Source organism: Mytilus galloprovincialis, chromosome 10 (genome assembly GCF_965363235.1).
Source record: "Mytilus galloprovincialis chromosome 10, xbMytGall1.hap1.1, whole genome shotgun sequence".
Lineage (NCBI taxonomy): Eukaryota > Metazoa > Mollusca > Bivalvia > Mytilida > Mytilidae > Mytilus > Mytilus galloprovincialis.
The window spans coordinates 89,433,359-89,456,720 of record NC_134847.1 but is presented as its reverse complement, the minus strand read 5'-3'; the positions used below and the strand labels follow the sequence as shown (position 1 = coordinate 89,456,720).

The 23,362-nt window shown below is 33.8% G+C and overlaps 2 protein-coding genes across 2 annotated transcripts in view; one reads left to right on the top strand and one right to left on the bottom strand.

Annotated features, from left to right (window-relative positions):
- Positions 1–5,789: 5,789 nt before the first annotated feature.
- LOC143048721 (AP-4 complex subunit beta-1-like) lies at positions 5,790–14,245 on the bottom strand. Its single transcript, XM_076222566.1, has 3 exons — positions 14,173–14,245; positions 9,451–9,585; positions 5,790–7,458 (listed from the first exon to the last, which is right to left on the bottom strand). The coding sequence occupies exons 2-3, from the start codon at positions 9,544–9,546 to the stop codon at positions 5,902–5,904; spliced, it is 1,653 nt and encodes a 550-aa protein (XP_076078681.1). The 5' UTR covers positions 9,547–9,585; positions 14,173–14,245; the 3' UTR covers positions 5,790–5,901.
- The window catches only part of LOC143048723 (activating signal cointegrator 1 complex subunit 3-like), a 223,045-nt gene continuing 213,920 nt past the window's right edge, over positions 14,238–23,362 (top strand). Inside the window, exons 1-7 of the mRNA XM_076222571.1 lie at positions 14,238–14,339; positions 16,600–16,847; positions 18,338–18,755; positions 19,210–19,354; positions 19,837–19,942; positions 20,432–20,487; positions 22,322–22,440. Coding sequence (XP_076078686.1) covers positions 16,613–16,847; positions 18,338–18,755; positions 19,210–19,354; positions 19,837–19,942; positions 20,432–20,487; positions 22,322–22,440 — 1,079 coding nt within the window. The 5' untranslated portion in view covers positions 14,238–14,339; positions 16,600–16,612. The remainder of the gene's footprint in view (positions 14,340–16,599; positions 16,848–18,337; positions 18,756–19,209; positions 19,355–19,836; positions 19,943–20,431; positions 20,488–22,321; positions 22,441–23,362) is intronic.

Sequence of the window (23,362 nt, the reverse complement as noted above, 5' to 3'; positions counted from 1 at the left end):
AATGAACAAAATGTGAATATGAAGCACCTGAACCCAAAACGAAGTCGCCAAACACAGGGGTTAATAATATATATACATAAAAAAAAAAAAAAAAAAAACCAAAAAAACAAAAAAAAAAAAAAAAAAAAAACCAAAAAAACAAAAAACCCAACAACATCAAAGCAAGAATATAAAAATACACCGGCGAAAATACCCTAACACTAACTACCAATCAAATAATTCATAGCTGACGTAACCCGATACATATCAACACTGGCTTGTTTAATGTAAGTCTGAAAACAATCAGATCTCCAGTCTCCGTGATGTTTCAATAAAATCTCAGGAATGCCAGCCTTGGTGGCTAATGTAGCCCCTCCGTGTCTCAGCGAATGAAAAGAATAAACTGAAGGGTCTAAACCAACAAGAACAATTAACTCTCTAAAACGGTTCAACAAAACGGATCTAGATAAAGGCAATAATTTACCATGAACAGGTAAAGCAAAAACGGGAGCATTCTTATCACCAGGTATTAAAGACACAAGATGCTTATAAGCTCGAGCAGGACATATTGATGGCTCAACTGAGCAACACAAGGAAACCTGATGGGTGTAATCATGATTCTGTCTAGTCTTTGACCATTTCAATAAAAGGAGGATACCCTTTTCACTAACAACAACATTATCTCTGATCAATTGTTCATGGGAATTAAAAGATGTAGAGCTTCTGCTGACCAGGTTTGACGCCCTAAGCATACCAAAAAAAGCAAACGTTAGAAAACACCATAAACAAGCATCTAAATAATCATAAATATTCAACAACCTAACAATATCAATTAAATGTGTAGGTAACAATGGTAATTTTGACACAGCCACATGCTGATTCTTATGACTCAATCCTCTTAAAGTCAATTTGAATTCTGTAGATAAAAAAGGTTCCACAGTAAAACCAAAAAGTTGACTCCAGGTCTTAATGCCAGAAATATAATTCTTAACAGATGAAAAACTGCTTAAACTCTTGGATAGAAAACATGCATAAGCACACAATATATCCTTAATACAAGGAAATGGTCGAAATTTATAATAAACACAAAAAATATGGTATGCATTGAGTTGACTCTTCAAATTTGAATAAGTACCAGGCCGAAAGGCTGCACCCTTAGCAAGCTTGACCTCTTTCTGCAAAACTGCTCTTCTGGACTTAAGACCTGGAAGTCATAAACAACAGTAATTAGATAAACAACAATGCCATATTAATTATCAAAGTTAGTCTTATCTGACACTAAATATGCGCAAAAAAAAAAGTCAATGTATCATGTATGAAAATCTAAATGTTTATAATATCATTAAACATATGACCAAACACTTCTTTCTCAATAAAATCTGAATTGTAAAGTTTAGATTCTATAAAAAACTGTGATCTGTTCTTCTCCGAAAGATTCCAACGGGATAGCAAATCCGATAACCTATTTTCAACAGATGCTATATAACTCACACGCAGTTGAACATTACTTAACGCACACAAGTACCATATTTGACGTGCCAAATTCAACATTTCCTGATCACGTCCTGTTCCCCTATTTAAAATTTCAACACATGCTTGATTGTCACAAAACAGCTGTACCCGTTTATTTGAGATACTTGATGTCCAGAATTGAATTGCTATGTAAATCGCATACATTTCAAACACAGATATGTGCATGTCCCGCAAAGACTCCGGTATATCCGAATGAAAATATTCAAATGTCGTGAAATTGACACCACCAATACCCTTGAGACACGCGTCAGAGGAAATAATTGCGTCTGGTGAAGACCAATCTACATCGGGAATTATACTAATTCCATTATAGTCATGTAAAAATAATAACCACCACCGAATGTCTTGTCTAAATTCATCTGTAATATGAACACGATAATGATTGAAATGGTATTTTCGTAATGTCTGTAACATGCGTGAAATAAAAAGTCTTCCGCTTCGGACACATTCGGAAATAAAAGCCAACTTGCCAATAACTTGTTGTAACTGACGTTTGGTGCAATGTTTTTTCTTTTCAAATCTTTGTAACAACTCATAAGTCTCTTGTAATTTAATCTCTGGAATTCGGACTGTCATGTCAATTGAGTTATACTCCTTGCCGAGAAATGTCAAAACTTTTGTCGGCGGCAAACACTTTTCTTTGCTGACTTCTAATCCTAACCTCTGAAACAATTCTAAAACAAAATTATAATCATGTTCAGCGTTCTGATTGTCACTAACACCACCAAAATCATCAACATAGTTTATTGTATGAATGTTAGATTTCCATAGCATATAGGAAACAGCATTCGTTGTTCGTTGACATGCCTGTGGCGAAGAGCGCATACCAAAAATAAGACGATTGTCAATAAAAATTTGTCCCCTCCATTCATAACCTTGTAAATGCAAGTCGTGCGGATCTAATACTAGCTGACGAAAAGCCCGGGACAAATCCAACTTCCAAATGGCACACCCACGACCGTGATTCAAGAGCAAAGCAATAAATTCTTCGTGTCTAGGATAATAAAGTTTAAAAGTTTCATTCAAAAAGGTGTCCGAAGGTATGCCTTCATTTATGGACAAATTATTGCCATGCGAACAGTCAACAATTACTCTCCTATCGGAATCTCCCTTAGGAACTGTGAATAATGGTGATAATGTTAAATGACAACAAAGAGGGTTCTTTCGGAAAGGACCATAAATAGCCCCAAGGTCTGATTCTTTTGAAATATATGAATCAATAAAACTTGAAAACTGATTAAGATGATTTTGTCGACGTGTGGGGGGATCGGGCAGTGTATCTTTGATATAGTTTAACGGCCATCCATACTTCAAAAATTCAACGACTATTTTATCATGATAATCTTCTAAAAGTTGTTCCCACAATTGTATGTTGAAATTAGAACGTACTGGAATTTTACAATATGCAAAATTCGGCTTGCCACTGTAGAACACGGCTTCATGAACACTTGAAAAATTATTTATATTCATTTCACAAAATTTGGTTGATACATCTTTCAAAATATTTCCACTCATATCTGGTGAACAATCAAAATCAATAGACCCTGCTGTTTTCGTAAACCAAGGACAAATACTTGAAGCTAAAAGTACATTATTAGTTTCATCAACAACATTGTAATTCATGTAATTGTTATCTTTGACAACAGTGTCAAAATCAGTGCTACATAATAAAGATTGCAATAAATATGAATCATTTTCATAAATAGACACATCTGTAAACACAGGGGACGTTTTTTCACTACAAGCATTGTCACAATAACCAACGCCTGTTAAATTAAAACCTACGGAACTTGACTCGCCTATAGATTCACATGACGAAACATCATAAATATTACTCAAAACATCTGCCTCATATGCAGAGGATATTCCTAAGGAATCTTGTGAATTATCAAACAACACACCTATATTTGCAGGGGAATAAGATTTCGTTATCTCATCATACACACCTGAATAATCAGGGGAAGCAATCGCACCTGACATAATTGCAGGGGGTTTCACAACATCATTTTCGTAATTATCACACAGTAACACACCTGTAATTACAGGGGAATATAATTTCTTTTGAATAATACTATTACTGATCATTTTAGTAGATTCACAATGTAGCACTGAAGTTGAACATCATTGATGATGCGGACAATCCTTCGAAGGATGTAGCACAGACGCATCACTCGAATCTTTTCCTTTACGGACGCACTTTCTGCAAACATGCAATAGTTTTTTGTCTCCATAGGCTCCAAAATGATCTCCGGATCGACTACAGTTTCCCGCTTGATATGCGCCGCAAATTGGATTGCGATTAACCGGCTTATCCTTGAAAAATGTTTTAGTCGGGGTAGACGAAGACGAAGTGAGGGGGGTGACGAGAGTACGGCCTTGTTCTTCAACAAATGCATGCGACCAATTTTTGTGACCTCTTTCTATGGAACGCAAAACTTCGGCGTGAAAATCCTTTATCTCCGCAAAGGGGTATTTTTCAACGAGATAAAGCAAATTAATGAGATGTTTTTGTCTGTGCACAGAAATGGCTTGTTTTTCAATGTTATGCATAATGAATGTTTCACCTCTGACTAGTTGTGCTAGACCGAAATCTTTATCAGAATAATTGACCGATTTGGTTTGTGCATGCTCGTGTGGCCATGGCACATCATATTTAACTCTATCCTTAGCAGCTCTTGCTTCACCGGAAACTGCTGTTCTTTTTTGTTTATCTTTGAATTTGGTAAAAAAAAATGTTTTATATCAATTACATAATAAAAGTGGCCTGGAACATGCTCCTCCGCCCAAAACCACATGGCAATACGAACCCGGATGAAGCATCAAAGGGAAGCAATTCTTACAAGGCGTCATCAATTATGTACAATGAGAGTTGCCTCCCATTGTACGCCATGTTACACTAGAAATACAGGTTGGGGAGAAGAGTTGCATCTGTTAAAATTTTTAAATCTTCTGCATTTGTTTTGACCTGTCCTAGGTAAGGAATATGCTGTTCAGTGGTTGTTGTTTGTTGACATGGTTCATAAGTGTTTCTCGTTTTATATATAGATTAATTTACCTTTACAAACTGTGACTTTGATGGGGAATTGTCTAATTGGCAATCATACCACATCTTCTTCTATCTTTTTACACAAATATATGGCAAAATTTAACTAGTTTGTAATTTTTATCTTCCTGGTCATTTTTCCTATCAAACGAGTCAATCTTTCTTTTTTTCAAGATTATAGGCAAAAAAGCAAAATATTGATAAATAATCCTCATTATAGAGCAAGAACTCCAAAAAGAGTGGACAGAAGTGGACTGACAATTTCAACCTTGTTGGCATATTTCAAGATATTGCCTTGCTCATCATTTTTGCTATTTAAAACCTATCTATTATATCATTCAAGAAAAGATACAGAACACAAAATAAGAATGTGTCTAAAGTGCATGGATGACTCACTCACACTATCATTTTCTATGTTCAGTGGACCTTGAAATTGTGGTCAAAAATCTAATTTGGCATTTAAATCATAAAGATCATATCACATGGAACATGTGTACTAAGTTTCAAGCTGATTGGACTTCAACTTCATCAAAAACTACCTTGACCAAAAACTTTAACCTGAAACTCGTACTTTCATTTTCTATGTTCAGTGGACCATGAAATTGGGTTAAAAATTTAAATTGGCATTAAAATTAGAAAGATCATATCATATGGAACATGTGTACTTAGTTTCAAGTTGAATGGACTTCAACTTCATCAAAAACTACCTTGACCAAAAACTTTAACCTGAAACTTGTACTTTCATTTTCTGTGTTCAGTGGACTATGCAATTGGGGTTGAAAATATAAATTGGCATTAAAATTAGAAAGATCATATCATAGGGAACATGTGTACTAAGTTTCAAGTTGATTAGACTTCAACTTCATCAAAAACTACCTTGACCAAAAACATTAACCTGAAGCGGGGACGGACTAACAATTGTAGGTGGGCATACAAATGATAAAGTTTGTCACTAAAGAGCAATAACTCCAATAAAAAGTGAACTTGAGTTGTTGATACATTTTTGCTTATTCTAGTTTCATTCAATCTATTTTTTTAAGGTATTAGATAAGAATGTAAAAAGAAAGGTAAACATCTTCATTTAAGGGCAATAACTCTAATAGTAAGGGGTAGTCAGATGATTTCAACCATGTTACTCATCAGAAGACTTCAAAAGAGCAAGTTTTAGAGAAGATTTTTGTAAAAGTAAAGTTAACAACACCAGACATTCAATTCATGTATATACAAGGCAATCTAAAAATATATAAAATATTTATTGCATAAATAAGTAGATTCATAACACAATTCATAAAAAAATTTAGAGTCCATAAGTACACTTAAATATAATACTTTCAAGTACTGAGTAATTACAATTTATTATCCTGTGATGGATCTTTATCAGAACTATGACCATTTTTACAATTCATTATGACATGTTTAGCATCTTCAATGTTGGTTTGTAACAAACTATAATAGTATACAGCTATATTTTGTAAACACTCATCATTATCAGAAAAACAAATTTCAAAAACTCTACCAAGCATGTGCTGGCAAATGCCTGGATAATGGAAAAACATTTTCATACAACAATGTAAAAGATGAACTTTGACCTCAGTAGAAAAGTTTTCAGCATCTTCTATAAAATCTTCCAGAACATAAGGAGCATCTTCATAAATGTTACCATAGTTACCAAGAAGAGTTAACATTGCACACCTACCGCTATCATCTTTTATAAATTGTAAACTATGACACAACATTGATAAAAACTCAGCACAATTGTCTGATTTTGATAGGTCTATTTTTTGCATCACACGGAGACAATTTGTGATCACATGACTGATATTGGATTTGAGAAGTTGAGTGAAAATAGCGCAACATTTCTCTGAGGTGTCAGGGTACTTCTGTTGTATAACAGCTATTATTTGTAATGCACTGAGTGATACAGCCTCGTTAGAATCAGTAGAATGGAGTTGAATTTCATCTAAAATATCTGACACATTTCCCTCATTTAAAAGATTTCTCATAAAATCAATCTTCTTTACTTTCAGGTATGCAGGGTCTTTTTGTTTACATTTAAACATTTTATAATGTACGCTTAAAATCTGACCTGATTCATTCATATACTTTTCAAAGAATTCTATAACACAAAAAACAACTTCTGGATTACCTGATTTAACAACATTTACAATATTATCAAAACACCTTTTAATTACTTCTGCTTTTAAAGATGGAAATTCTTTAACAAAATGTAAAAACAGTTCAAAACAATGTACTGCTATACTGTTGTTGTTATGTGTTAAATACGGGTCTAATATATTCAATATGTCAAATATTTCATTCTCTGCTTTGGGTTGATACTTTTGTAAAATTTGAAAACAGTATAAGACTCCCCATGGTGTTAATGTTTCTATCTTCCCCAAAATAAAATGAGCAATGTTTTTATTTAGTACTATTCCACCTTCCTTAGCTAGAATTTCTTCCAGAACGACAATTGAATTTACCATGACAACAGGGTCAGAGTCACGTATACACCTGTACAACTGATCCACTATGCCATGCTCATGACAGACTCCTTTTGATCGGAAATTTAACTGTCCACATCCTAACACAGCTGTTCGTCTTACATAGGCACTGCTATCTGTCAGACCTTTCACAGCACTTCTTATTCCATATTCTAGAAATGTTTCATGGTTAAATGTACATATTGTTTTGATTGCAAGTCCACGAACCATTGGGTTGCTGTCTGAACATTCCTGTAGTAAAGTATTAGTAGCCAATAGAATAACATCAGGATCACTGAAGGAGTATGTTATCAGAATGTTATAAAGAGCTTTCTTGACAACTAAATCTTGGTTGGCTAGAAGCTTGACGATCTTTGGTAATGCTTCTCTAACATCAAAACCTTTTGCATGAAGTGACATCACCTAAAAAGATAAATACATACAATCTAATAATTATGTTAAATAAATAATCAATTTCATTAAAGTTTGATTTTTGCAGCCGTGAACGTGTGGGCATTCCAGTGTTGCCACAGACATTTCTATTTGACTTGGGTTTTTGACTGATAACAGAATGTACATTTGTATTTCGAAAATTACAAGGCTATTATCGAGTGCAAAACTAACAGTCCTTGTTGCTTGTTATATATGTAGGACTCTAAAGACAGTGCGATGGTACTCTAAAGTGCGATGGTCTACGCTAAAGTACGATGGTGTATCACGCTAAAGTGCGATGGCTGTGTGTTCGCTAAAGTATGATGGTTTATCACGCTAAAGTGCGATGGACTAAAACATTTTGAAAAGGGTAATGGTAAAGGGATTAAAGAACACGGATTTAAAAAATAGTCTTCTTGCGAAAGCTAGTACAAGGTTTTATGACATATTTGATAGGCTGTATAATTACTGGCAGGCTTAATTGATCATATTTTTAAATTAAGAAGAACAACCACGTAATATTTGCTAAAATGGTAATTTAGGTGTGACAAAAATCTATATCTCCTGTGTATGTTTTTTTTTTTCTAATTCAGGCCGGTATCACATATCTGGATAATTGATGTAGCTTGCCGTTCACACAGTCTATGACTAATGTGAACATCTCCTCTCAAAGTCGCCATTGTAAATTACAAATACAAAATTCGTTTTTTACGCATGGAAACATGACGTACCTTTATTTAACCGACTTTACTTTGCATTAAAATCTACAATATTTGAACGGGGACGGCAAAGTAAACTGCATCATAAACAATGATTTCAATGTTTCTGTTAGCTTCAAATAGAAACAGGATAAAGGATACTTATGCGTATACTTTTGTATCTGTATAGTAAGATGGTCGACTACAGGACAAAAGACCTTCTTTTAGCATCTAAAAAAACCACATTTGTTTCAGCCTACAAAACACTGTTATCATGTTTAAATTGAGTAAGTCACAGACATTTGCTAATCAAATATTCTACATTTATCTTTCGGCATGTACACTTTTTGTTTGTATAAAAGACTGTTCACGTCATAATCAATAGTACGTTTATTACGTCTATACTTTTGCGGACCATCACACTTTAGCGTGTGTAGGCATCGTACTTTAGCGTAGACCATCGCACTTTAGCATGACCATCGTACTTTAGCGTCCCCATCGCACTTTAGAGTCCTATATATATTAACCTCATGTGTAAATGCATGCAGAAGAATATCTAAAGAATGTTTTGCAACAAACATGGTAAAATGTGAAAACGAATTACTACAGAAGAGTGTCCACCATGTACTTTCACTGCACTATCATTTGAAAAGAGATGTGATTTTTTCTGAGACAAGTGCTGTGACCATCCACCAGAATTACATGGGGTCATCCGATGTTCAGTTCTTTATTACTTTAAATGTTTAACATGTTTAATGATCCTTTGCTTTCAGATCAATATTTTATGAATCCCAATCTGTGCAACTACAGGTGTTATTATATATACATGTACATCAAATAGTCATATAACTATTATATATGAAAGCAAGCATGATTTAATAACCAATAAAAACAATCCATCCTTAAATGCTATGAAACCATTACTATTATTGTTTGTCCTTACATCTGAAAGGGTTTGAGCTAAAATAGAAATGGGACAGAGCCTGAGCAGTAGAGGATCCTGAAATATCTATAAAACAGGAAGTAGAATGGTGCGTTTTCAGTTCCTTGTAAGTCAATCGTGATCACATTTTCCATTTTCTGTAATTTAATCAGATTGTTTCATGATGTAATTGAAAGTTGTGAGAAGATTATGTCCTCGCGAAACAAAGTTTTATTTGTTGTAACCATTTTTTGTGCATCAACATTTTAAACAAATTGCATATGAACATGACTTTGTAACCATTTAATAACAGGAAATTTTACCTGTGGCCATCCCTGAGTGATCCTTGAATTAGCAGTTTACCTTAGATAAAATAGTCTTGATATAAAGTATATCAGTTGAGTTGTTTAAATCTTTTAAGGTCTTCAATACAGCCGAAACATCTCCAATGACAGCCATTTGTCAATCTTTTTACCATGCTCGACCCATCTCTTACACCTACAAAAAAAAGAGAAATTAATTAAACATTTGTGAATCTTTTCTCTGCTTCTAAATACAATGTAGCATAGTTCTATTTGATTACCAGACTTAAAGATATTTTATTCTCATAAATCTAAACAAGAACAAAGATTTATTTAGGCTTTGAGAATTCCTAATGAAGGTAAATCCAGAACAGTTTAGGGATAAAGGGAAATAACTCTAACTTATTTGAATAACTAAATAGTGCCAACAAATCTTCATATTACTTTCATGCAATCTTATTAAAATAAGTTCTCATCACTTGCTCCTCGATTTTTTATATGTCGCCGTGTCAGTTCTCATAAGATTGACTTTCATGAAAATGCTAGTCTAAGAGTTTGTTATCATACATTCAATATTTCCTTTGTTCTTTTCATTTCCATAGTCTCACATTTAAATTTTGATTTTTGATATTGATACAAATCATTTTGGTATTTCAATTGAAGCATGTCAGATGTTTTTTTATTACTGATAATTGTAACTTAAATAGACTTAAAGTCTTAAATTATTAACTTATGTCAGATGATTTTACAGGTGAAAAATAATCTGGTTGATTTTTTTATACATGTATATTTTATTTTTAGTCTTTTAATGTTTGAAAAAAAAAATCAGACAAGTGAAATTACAAGCGTTATTATCATAATGTATTTATGTATGTTCGGGTTTATACCTTTGTAATTTTGCTTTCTTAAGATTTGTATATGACAACTACTTATCATCCTCTGATTATCTGCTTGAGAATGCGAAGGTTCCAACCCTACAAGTGAGACGCATCAGGACAATGGCACTTGAGACTTATAAAATTTTAAGTAATTTGGCTCCTGTCTGTTTACAAAATTTACTCCAAATTAAACGCACTAAATATTCTTTTCGATACAGTATTATTTTGGAATACCACAGGTAAGAACTTCCTCATATGGAAAAAATCTTTTAGTTTTGCTGCTGCTTCTTTATGGAATAGCTTACCAGACCATTTCAGGACTGTTAACAGCTTCTCACATTTTAAAAGTCTTGTTCAGTCCTGGAGTGGAACAGAATGTTTTTGCTCTGCCTGTAGATAATTTGTGTTACAATATTTATGCTTTTTATGCTGCATTAACAGCTTGCATTGCAACTGAAATTTTGTTTTAACATTTTAAAATTTGAAAGATTTGAAATTTTTACTTTATAAATCATAAATTATTTAAAAAATAATTTTTAAACTGCAAATTTTTAAAAATTTAGTGCTTCATACATACATGTATTATATATGTTTTGGTATTTCGCAAGATACATGTATATATGCTATTGCTGAGAGTTAATTTTTTGGTGCTGCTTTTTATTATTTATTTTGCATGCTGCATGCCTTGTATTATTTGTTCTTGCATTAATATATGTTTTTATATTCGGTGAAAAGCTCATTAGAGCTTATGTTTATACTGTTTGTCAAAATGCTTAATATTTTGAGAGTCACTAGTATACTTGTGCATAAAATAATTGTATCAGAAATATATTTCAATCTTTAATTTTTTTTTTATTTGAGTTCTTTAGATCGATGGCACCTTTGTTGACAAAAACAAGCGTCTTGTGTTTTTGACCTATCTAAAAAATCGGGTCAAAAGTCGGAAACGACATGTCGTACAAATCCAGAATTGGTTTATAAATTTGATACCAAAGTTTATATCAAAGTGTTAGAGGCGATCAAACTTATGAATTAATGAATTAAATGGTTAAATATATAACTGTAAGATATAAAATATTATTTTGATGTCTTTTTTGGACAAGTTGTACACATTTCAGAATGAGGCACTTTTGGAAGCCTTGCATGGTCTTATATACATTCAAAAAGGGGTCTTACTGAACGGTTAGAACCTACTCCTTTGTTTATTTCAGACAGATTCTTTTGGAATGTAAAACTAGTATTAGTGAAACTGTGATATCAAATAAAAAATCAAAGAGCAGAATGCTCTGAGGGATACGATTGCCATATAGTTTTCATTGACACATGTATAGCAGTTCTGCCAACTTTTCATTAAGCAAATTCGTGAGATTTGGCCAAAATAGAAAAGATCAAAGAGGAAAAAATCGATCCAAGGATACTGCTTCAAAAAAGCATGAACATGCGTGAGTCTCACGCATTTTTGGCAGCCCTGGTCTTGATAGTCCAAATAATTATCAATTTATGACGTCTTTAAAGGCTATTATATTTTTTTTTCTTTGACGCCTTACTTCGAAAAAATTATAATTGCTTTCCAAGACGTCATAATTATTTGGACTATGGCCTTGAAGGCATAATCCTTTGCTCAGTGCTTGGAGCACAAAAATCATGCTCGAAACAAGAAATCAAGCAATTTCATTGGTTGATTTTCGAGTATGAGTACAAAAAAACTGACTCGAAAGTTTTATGACCGCAAGTATTTTTAAAACTAATTCAACTGCACATGCAAAGGTAATATAAATCTGAATAGTCACTCAACTTTAAAAATAGCTAATCCCAGATACAAGAGTACGAGCAATGTACTTATTGTGTTTTATTTGTGTGCTATCAATTCCAAGTTTACTTTCCCCAGCAGTCACTGAGAGAGAGAGAGAAGGTATTTCACTTCATAGTTCGAGATTACTCTGATGTCCGACGGCTGATTTGCCAGACAAGCTGGGACCGTTGGAGACTTTTATGCTAGTATACTTAAATTACAAACTTAAATAGTCCCAGTCCCATATATTATATCAAGTATTATTGGAAGCCGAATTGAATTTTAAATAGGTGCCGATTTGACTAGATGCTGATTTAACCAGGTGCTGATTTGACTTTTTCTATGGATGCCGATTTGACCAGGTGCCAATTTGACTTGTACCCAGTAAGGCAGCAACCTATTTTTTTCGCGACAAGTCAAAAACAATTTTTTTCTTTCAATTTTAGCATAACATATAGTGGCAGCTGAGGGTGAAACAAACAATTTTTTTTCTCAGAATCAAAAACAAATTATTTTTTTCTCCAAAAACTGGAAACAAACTTTTTTTTCCAAAAAAAAACATAGCCCCCCCCCCCCCCCCCCAGAAAATCAAATGGTTGCTGCCTAATCTCGGGACTATTCACTTTGTATCTTATCCACGTGATCTTATCACCGTTAATTCTAGGAGGAACCCCATTTCCCAGTCCCATATATTATATCAAATATTATTGGATGCCGAATTGACTTTTAAATAGGTGCCGATTTGACTAGATGCCGATTTGACTTGTACCCAGTAATCTCGGACTATTCACTTCGTATCTTATCACCGTTAATTCTAGGAGGAACCCCATTTCTAACTCTTTAATTATTAATTTCCTTTGGGTCAGTGGGCATGAATCCTTCCGTACACACTCCTCTGTTTAAATTGCGATCGTTCTTAATATAATACGACGTTTATCGATATCTAACGAGTTAATTTTTTCTTGACGATTTTGACGGGAAATACTTCTGAAAGGGAGACAACTCGAAACGATAATATGGAAGACTCCATTTCGGCTAAAGGGGTGTTATAGGTAAAACTTCATTGATTTTAATTTAAATGATGCATATGATCTGATGATTTTACTGCTTAATTCTGATTTTCCGTGTTGTTAAAAACACGCATATAAGTCAAGGGGAAAATCAAACATGAAGATTATGAGAAGAACATTACAGGAAAGTTGTTTATGTTCAATCCTTTTGCTTGTTTTTACCTTTTAAAGCAAGACAATCATAAGAATCTGAGATGTTGCTGAATGTTTAGAATAAAACGGTTGACGTGAGGGAATGAGCCCTGAGTCAACGGTAAAAGTCTACAGATTGCTTAAAAGCAATCGTATCCCAAAAACCTTAATTCTTAATTATAATAACTGCAATTGAAAAGTAATTTCACCACACGTGGTATCATTTGCTATTGTTATTAAGTATAGCAGTCGAATATGACGTCATGCGGGGATGCGCAGCATATGGGAAGTGAAAGTAGAATTAGGTCGAAAACCTAAGACGGTCAAAAACACAATAAGAGACCATACTTACTTACATTTGTACTTATTTATCTAAGTAAGGGCACCGGAAAAACTAAACACTGCCCCCAGCATGCCCAGTGATGTGGGATATGAGAATCTGACAAAATAATAGACAGGATCGTAACCCCCAATGACACCTCCCTACTTGGACAAATTCTATTAGTATATATATTATATTATCAATATAAAACTTTTTTAAGAGGTACAGACGTACATGTACAGTCAGTCAGTGCACAGGAGTTTGAAATCCTATCAATGAGGGGAAAAATATACCAAAGTCGACTATCACAGCTTTGGTATATTTTTACCCCCTCATTGATAGGATTTCATTCAAGAGAAGCTCTACTGTGATAGTCGACTTTGGTATATTTTTACCCCCTCATTGATAGGATTTCAAACTCCTGTGGTCAGTGCCACCCTTTTCTGTTTGGGTGCACCAAATTTATAGTGGTTGAGGACAGTGGGGCGTTCAGACATGCTAAGTATATCTAAAGATTGAAGATTGTCAAATTTTTCCAAAACAAGGATTGAATTGTGAGATACAAATCCTTATTCAAACTCATATTTGCCCTGTTCAGAAAATTTCTAAAATCTGGTGGACACATTCATATGAATCGGTCAGAGAAGTTCCGGGAGACTATATTCCGAAAGACGCCGTCTGCACTTCCGGTCCGGGAAAACGTTGTGCAAGCATAAAAAAGTACAAGAGAAACTACCAGACTTGTTTTGTGTAAAGGTAACACTATTTAACACTGAAACTAGTTGCTAGGGTAAGTGATACCGGTCTTCACGGACAGTTTAATGTAATGGCCCAAGATTTTAAGAAAAAAGATAGAAAAAATATGGTCTGTTATCCACACTCACCAAAGTCACAGCGACAGGTGCTTGTTTCTATCAATCGCAATACACCTTATCGCTATTTGTCCGCCCTTACTGGATATCACACAGGTTCCCGTAAAATTTTGACATCATAAAACAAAATATCTGACACAACAATGGAAAAGTAATTGTTGTATGCGTCAAAAGTTGAACAGGTCAGGAATAACCACCAATTGGTGGATTATACCTCAATTGACGTATAATCCACCAATTGAGGTATATTGGTATAGACCAATTGATGTATAATGCAAGTTTTTTGTAATTAAATGCTTGTGTGAGATAGGAGCATGATTTTGCAACTTGCAACCTATTTCATGACCCTTATTGAGTCCTCCGAAAGTTTCAGTTTTGTCAAAGCCTGCTGCATCTCTTGAGAATGCATGTGTACAATTCTTTTGTTGAAACATTTGTACTATTGACCATGATTGACTTTTGATAATGAAAGTCAAGTATTAACAAAGAGCTCCATTCACCTGTGGAGTTGTACTCATGATCACATGACTGCAGACAGTAATGATTTCCATTGACAGGTGATTACAGGTAAATTTGCCAATCAAGAATTGACAAGATAACAATAGAAGAAACTTCAAATACATTTATTGACTAAATGCAATATGTTATGTCACTATACTAAACTAGGAATGTTTGACAAGTTTTTATACCATAATATGGTTTTAAGAAAACAATGCTCCATTTTGGTGGAATAATTTGTTTTGAAAAACAAAGAATTATACACCAATTGGTCTATACCATTATATGTCAATTGGTGGATTATACGTCAATTGAGGTATAATCCACCAATTGGTGGTTATTCCTGACCTGTTGAAGCGGCTGGGTCAGTTGGGATTAGCGATAAGGTGTATGTGAAGTTCGACTTAAGCCTTATCGCTATTTGGAATCTGCGATGCTTGACTCAAGAATCCGCAACGCTTAAACCAGAGAATCTTGAAGATTGCTTGAACTATATTGACATCATACAACAATAACTTTTTCATTGAGGTATCTTTTTAAACCAATTATTACACGATTAGTTTGACCATATTGGATAGGGGGCAGATTTTTTCGAAAGAGGTGGAAACAGTATGAATGTATGGAAAATCCTATGCATGTTTCTAAGCAACTGCTCTGTTTTAATGATGTGTTCCCGTATTTTTCACACTATTTTTACCTCTATTATGAAAATCTGCCCCCTATTCAATATGGCCGAACTAACCGTGAAGAGTCCTATTATGACGTCATTGGAAGGCTATTTTAAATTTTAGCTTTGATGCCTTCCTGCGACTGTCAAAGTAAGACTTTAAAGAAAAAAAATATAATAGCCTTTCAACATAGACGTACTAGAGGGAAACATAAATTTAGGCAAATATCAACAAATAAAGATTTCTATAAATTTTTATTTTTATCCTCGCACTACCTAAAGCAATAGGTATGTCTGACACCCTGGGATCTTTTAAAAGTGGCATATCTACCTTAACACTTGAAGGATCCACAGCAACTTATTAAACTACGAAGCCACTGTACATAATGTATACATGTTATTGTTAACTATTTTTCTTTTGTCATATTAATTTTAAATTAAGCCATATGTACATATATATATAGCTCACAAGTTCCAGAAAGTTTTACACTCCTTCCGAGGAGTCTACTCCTGTATTCGGAAGAAGAAGAAGTTCAAGACGTCATACATCATGTGCATGTAATTATTTGGTCTAACTTTCTATTGTTACGTCAACATTTTAGGGGAACATGTGTGATGTCCAGTAATATCCAGCAGACAAATAGCTATAATGTGAATAGACGACTATCAAATTTGTGCACTTACCTGTAAATTTTGTTTATCTCAATGCTTTGATGGTTCTATCCTGTTGTTTACACCGATTGACCTCAAACAGGTCCTAATCCTGTCAACCAGTGTAAGTTGTTCAATTAAAAACAGACTCTAGATTAGTGTGTAACAACACAAATTAGGACCTCCCAAGGAAGTTTACTTCAGTGTGACTCAAGGGAAACAAATCACAATGAAATCTTCAATAACAGACACCATTTTCGTCTTTTTTGATCTATGCAATTGCAAAACCATGTCTATTGCAAAGGTTTTGATAATGAATATTTTGTAGAAATGAGGAAAAGATGAAACAGTTACCACGATTATCTGGTGCCCTCAGAGCATTTACTGATGTTGGGTATACTCAGGCAGATTCAGAGCCTGTATCTAATGAACACAAACGTCAACACATAGCTCAATCAAAGACAGAGGGATTGACTTGGGAGAAACTTACATCAGATCTCAACAAACAGGCATCTGTAGACAAGACAGACCTTAGTAAAACTCTGAAGGAACTGTCTCAATGTGCCAAGAATATAGGTAAGAACAACAAACAGGCATCTGTAGACAAAACAGACCTTAGTAAAACCCTGAAGGAACTGTCTCAATGTGCCAAGAATATAGGTAAGAACAACAAACAGGCATCTGTAGACAAAACAGACCTTAGTAAAACTCTGAAGGAACTGTCTCAATGTGCCAAGAATATAGGTAAGAACAACAAACGGGCATCTGTAGACAAAACAGACCTTAGTAAAACCCTGAAGGAACTGTCTCAATGTGCCAAGAATATAGGTAAGAACAACAAACAGGCATCTGTAGACAAAAAAGACCTTAGTAAAACTCTGAAGGAACTGTCTCAATGTGCCAAGAACATAGGTAAGAACAACAAACAGGCATCTGTAGACAAAACAGACCTTAGTAAAACCCTGAAGGAACTGTCTCAATGTGCCAAGAATATAGGTAAGAACAACAAACAGGCATCTGTAGACAAAACAGACCTTAGTAAAACTCTGAAGGAACTGTCTCAATGTGCCAAGAATATAGGTAAGAACAACAAACAGGCATCTGTAGACAAAACAGACCTTAGTAAAACTCTGAAGGAACTGTCTCAATGTGCCAAGAATATAGGTAAGAACAACAAACAGGCATCTGTAGACAAAACAGACCTTAGTAAAACTCTGAGGGAACTGTCTCAATGTGCCAAGAATATAGGTAAGAACAACAAACAGGCATCTGTAGACAAAACAGACCTTAGTAAAACTCTGAAGGAACTGTCTCAATGTGCCAAGAATATAGGTAAGAACAACAAACGGGCATCTGTAGACAAAACAGACCTTAGTAAAACCCTGAAGGAACTGTCTCAATGTGCCAAGAATATAGGTAAGAACAACAAACAGGCATCTGTAGACAAAACAGACCTTAGTAAAACTCTGAAGGAACTGTCTCAATGTGCCAAGAACATAGGTAAGAACAACAGCCAAAAATCGGCACCCAGAGGAGGGCTTTAGCTAGCCACTGAAAAAAACTATGTACTATAAAAAAAGAAGATGTGGTATGATGGCCAATGAGACAACTCTCAACAAGAGACCAAAATGACACAGAAATTAACAACTATAGGTCACCGTACAGCCTTCAACAATAATCAATACCCATACCACATAGTCAGCTGTAAAAGGCTCCGAAATGACAATGACAAAACTAAAGGCCTAATTTATGTACAAAAAATAAACGAAAAACAAATATGTGACACATAAACAAACAACAACTAGTTTAGTGAAAATGGATGTCACACTAAACTCTAAAACATATAGATGAACCAAAATTAGGATAACAGACAACAAAGGCCTGAGTCGAAGTAAAGCAAATTTAAGATAAATTTTAATTGTTGAATTTGAATAAATGAGAAAATGAATCAAAGGCTAGCAAAAAAAAAGTATAAGACTGGTAATCCTGACAGACAACTTTAAAAAGTCATATTTTAAGTCATACCTACATCATTTTTAAATCTTACTTACTATATGTATTTATAGTTGGATCTGAAGCATCATCAGAAACAATAGAAAGTGGTGCAGCCTTTCTCTTTGATGTTTTCAAAGATGTGGATAAAGTTGGACCAACACAAACAGCCAAACTTAGAAATATATTTGGACCTTTTCCTGCCACTGCTGCTACTAAAGCCTGTATCCTTGTTAACAGAGTAGTAACATGGATACCAGAGGAATCATCACTGTTACTAGGTAACCAGGATAGAGAGGAGGGGGACGGTGAAGCAACGGTTCAAGAGTTTGGGAAAGGGATTAAATTTGCTTTTCCCAAATTTGAAGAGTTTCAAGATTTGTCAGAGTCAGAGACAGATGATGACGATGAAGAGAAAAATGCTATCGGAGATTTAAAATATTTAGAACCAACTCCACAGAAACCACAAAGAACACAACAAACATCAGAAAAGTATATTTTATTTTATAATAAAAATAAGATGTGGTATTATTGCCATTGAGACAACTCTCCACCGGAGACCAAATGACGTAGAAGTTAACAACCAGTGGCGGTCATGCTTCAGTGATTCCATATATAGTCAACAAAATTTCCCCCCACCATTTTATGAATAAAAGACGAAGAGCTGTATAGCTCCAAATTGGCTCAAAATGGTTCTCGCTAAGAGAAATAATTATTTTACTTAAATTGAAAAAATCATTTTACAGATAGAGGCCCTAATTTCAACAACAACAATATTGTCGAACTTTCTTCTGAATGGGTGATGGACAACCAATACATATAAAGTAAAGGCATTTTTTGATAATGACTTATCAGCAAGATTTTCAAGTGAGCCTACTAGAATAAAACCAAGTATAATGTAACTAAATGATTTATCTGTTTTGAATGTGATATTTATATATTACAGATTAGAATTTGATGCTGCCTGGCTGGAGACAGAGATGAGTAAATATTACTCCGAGGCAGACATTGGTTTGTCAATAGAAGATTTATGTTCTACAGTCTTTGATGTTTTGACGTCTTCTAAAACTGACACAGAATTACAGAATGATGTAAGTATTCAAGCATTCAAAACAGTACATACAGATTAGTAGTAATACCAAATGTTATACCTTACATATAGATATAATAAACTATTGGGTAACACATTATCACGTGACATGGAATATTAAAACAATATTTACATATAATTAGTAATACCTAGTGTTTCTTTGCAAACAAGGGGATCATAAGTTTTACAGAAGCATGAGATAATAGTGCCACCATTATAAGATAGAAAAAATTAAACAAAAATTATGTTGAAAACATTGTTTTTGATTTTAATAATGATAACTCTTTCAACAATTTCTAAAAAATGTGGCAAAAAGAAATATGCAATACTACACGTATATGTAGTTAAGGATGAAAATAAAGAAACCCAAGAAAGCCAGTGGCTGAAACATCTTAAATAATGGTTAATTACCATGATTACTACAATAATATAATGTATGTTCCATTTTGGTACTAATCTTGAGATGTATGTTTTTTTTCTCAGTTATTTGAGTTTTTAGGATTTGATAGATTTGAATTGATACAGAGTCTGATCCAGAACAGAAAACAAATCATCAAAACAGCTTTAATGGAAGAAGAGAATGCTAAAAGTAAGAAAAATAGTCCCTCATTTTACAAGACCAAATATAAAATAAGAGCAAACATGCTTCTATAGTAATAATAATATCAAAACAAGGTTTGAATGGATAAAGAAAAAATATTTGAATGTATTAACTGTTTAACTATTTAAATGTTTTTGCATCTCAAAATATTCTCTGGTATTATAATTCCAAGTATATACCATTTAAAGAAATTGATTTATATATTTGAAAATGTATTTGAACAATTTAATTTAGAATTGATTAGAGTTTACATCAGCACTATGAAAACAATGTTGGATTGTTACTCTGAGCTTTGTTACATGGTTGGATGTGTTACAATAATCTGATTTATAATTGAATCTGGAATACTAGCAACAAGAATTCTAACAATAACTATTCTGGAAGAGGGAGTCATTCCTGCTCTACTGATAGGTACAAACTCTTGTATTGAATTCATGAAGCATTTGCTTTTTACATTGTTATTTTATTTTCTTTCAGAAAAGACTGAAGCTGATTTTAGTAGACCAACCTATGGGTGTCAAGTTACAATCCAGGTAAGGACATTGCAGATCTTATGGGTGTCAAGTCACAATCCAGGTAAGAACATTGCAGATCTTATGGGTGTCAAGTTACAATCCAGGTAAGGTCATTGCAGATCTTTTGGGTGTCAAGTTACAATCCAGGTAAGAACATTGCAGATCTTATGGGTGTCAAGTTACAATCCAGGTAAGGTCATTGCAGATCTTATGGGTGTCAAGTTACAATCCAGGTAAGGTCATTGCAGATCTTATGGGTGTCAAGTTACAATCCAGGTAAGGTCATTGTAGATCTTATAGATGTCAAGTTACAATCCAGGTAAGGTCATTGCAGATCTTTTGGGTGTCAAGTTACAATCCAGGTAAGAACATTGCAGATCTTATGGTTGTCAAGTTACAATCCAGGTAAGGTAATTGCAGATCTTATGGGTGTCAAGTTACAATTCCAGGTAAGGTCATTGCAGATCTTTTGGGTGTCAAGTTACAATCCAGGTAAGAACATTGCAGATCTTATGGGTGTCGAGTTACAATCCAGGTAAGGTCATTGCAGATCTTATGGGTGTCAAGTTACAATCCAGGTAAGGTCATTGCAGATCTTATGGGTGTCAAGTTACAATCCAGGTAAGGTCATTGCAGATCTTATGGATATCAAGTTACAATCCAGTTAAGGTCATTGCAGATCTTATGGGTGTCAAGTTACAATCCAGGTAAGAACATTGCAGATCTTATGGGTGTCAAGTTAAAATCCAGGTAAGGTCATTGCAGATCTTATGGATGTCAAGTTAAAATCCAGTTAAGAACATTGCAGATCTTAACATATACAGCATGTTGATGGTCAAACTCTTATTATAAATCTGGTTGAATTAAACAGAATAAATATGATTTTGGTCTAAAAGAAATTTAGAATGTTAACACTCCAATAAGTAAATTATCTTACAAATTAATTTAAATTAATGAGTTGAATTATTGATTCATAGTTGGAGATCAGTATTTTTGTTGTTGTAAACCTTTTTCAGTTACAATACCCATTACTACTAATAATTATAATCAGGTTGCCAACAATTTTACGTAAATAGTATTTATTGAATAATATGTGAAAAGTAAATTACTAAAAATTTCAATTTCCAAGGGAAATTAAAAATGGAAAGTCCTTTATCAATTTGGCAAAATCAAATACTCCTACACTTCAAACAAATATGGAAACCAACTGTCATATTCATGACTTAGTACAGACATTTCCTTAAATAGAAAATGGAGGATTAAACCTGGTTTTATTGCTAGCTTAACCTCTAACTTGTATGACAGTCGCATAGAAATGTAAAGAGTAATTTGTACTGAATTCTGTGAACCCAAAAAAATAAAACATTAACTGATTTCTTAAAAATGAGAAAAAAGGATTATCACTTGCTGCATTAGGGACATTAGGTGTTACCTGTGCCCATAAGTATATATGTCACGAAATTTGTTTCTATTGTCTTACTATAGTTTGCCTCCACCAAATGTTTTTGAACTTACAAAATGCTTATTACCACCAGATGTAGATCATCTTTGAATTTGGTTGGTGTCACATTTACCATTCTGGAGTTATGGCCTTTTACTTTCAGCATCTTTTTCCCCTCAGTTTTCCTGAACCAAATGCAATAAAAAATATATAAACGATGCTCATTACCACAAAACTCAAATCAAATTTGAATATAGGTGGTTTTATTTTTACCCTTCTTGAGTTGTGTTCCTTTATTATGTTATATGCCAGCTGTGGCATCTTTGTCCAATATACCGGGTACATATTCTCTTTTTATTGATATAAGAAACATAACTGGATCAATTTCAACCTTTTTATATATTTTCTCAGTCTGAAGATGAGAAAAGGCTGATGAAACAAATGAGAAAGGATGAGAAACGTGGAGACAGACCAAGAACTGACGATATGGAATCATTCAACTTTGACCCTAAAACTATGAGGATGCAAAGGTAAACAAGGTCATATAAGAAACTGGAATTGTGATGCATGAACAAGGTTAGAGGTTAAAAATTGGGTGGAAGATTTTTGAAATTGTGGTTGTTTTGGTAAACACTCATCCATTTCTAACTTGAAATATAAATTGCAAAAGCAACATATATTTTGGTTTTATAACAATTCTAAATTTTAATCGAACATTTAAGATACTAAATGTTGCCAAAACAGTAAATAATGAATTTTCCTTTAAATTTATAACAAGAGTGCACACGCTGAAATGTCTCGCCTTCTTTACTTATCATTGATATTATGTTGATAGTCCTAAGTATAAAGCTTTATTAAAGACTGTCACATAAACTTAACATTAACCAAGATAACTAAACAAAGACCAATGAACCATGAAAATGAGGTAAAGGTCAGATGAACCATGCCAGGCAGACATGTACAGCTAACAATGCTTCCATACAACAAATAAAGTTGACCTATTACTTATAGTTTAAGAAAAATAGACCAAAACACAAAAACTTAACACTGAGCAATGAACCATGAAAATGAGGTCAAGGTCAAATAAAACCTGTGCGACTGACATATAGATCATAAAATATTTCCATACACCAAATATAGTTGACCTATGGCATATAGTATTAGATAAAAAGACCAAAACTCAAAAACATAACTTTGACCACTGAACCATGAAAATGAGGTCAAGGTCAGATGACATCTGCCCGCTAGACGTGTACACCTTACAATCATTCCATACAACAAATATAGAAGATCTATTGCATAAAGTATGAGAAAAACACCAAAACACAAAAATCTAACTATAACCACTGAACCATGAAAATGAGGTCAAGGTCAGATGACATCTGCCAGTTGGACATGTACACCTTACATTCCTTCCATACACCGAATATACTAGCCCTATTGCTTATAGTA

Bases quoted from the DNA above. Each gene is read 5' to 3' on its own strand.
- LOC143048721 (XM_076222566.1), bottom strand. From the start codon at position 9,546: ATGGCTGTCATTGGAGATGTTTCGGCTGTATTGAAGACCTTAAAAGAT. The intron at 7,459-9,450 runs GTAAACTGCTAA...TTATCTTTTTAG, and splicing joins TCAAGACTATTTTATCTAAG to GTGATGTCACTTCATGCAAA.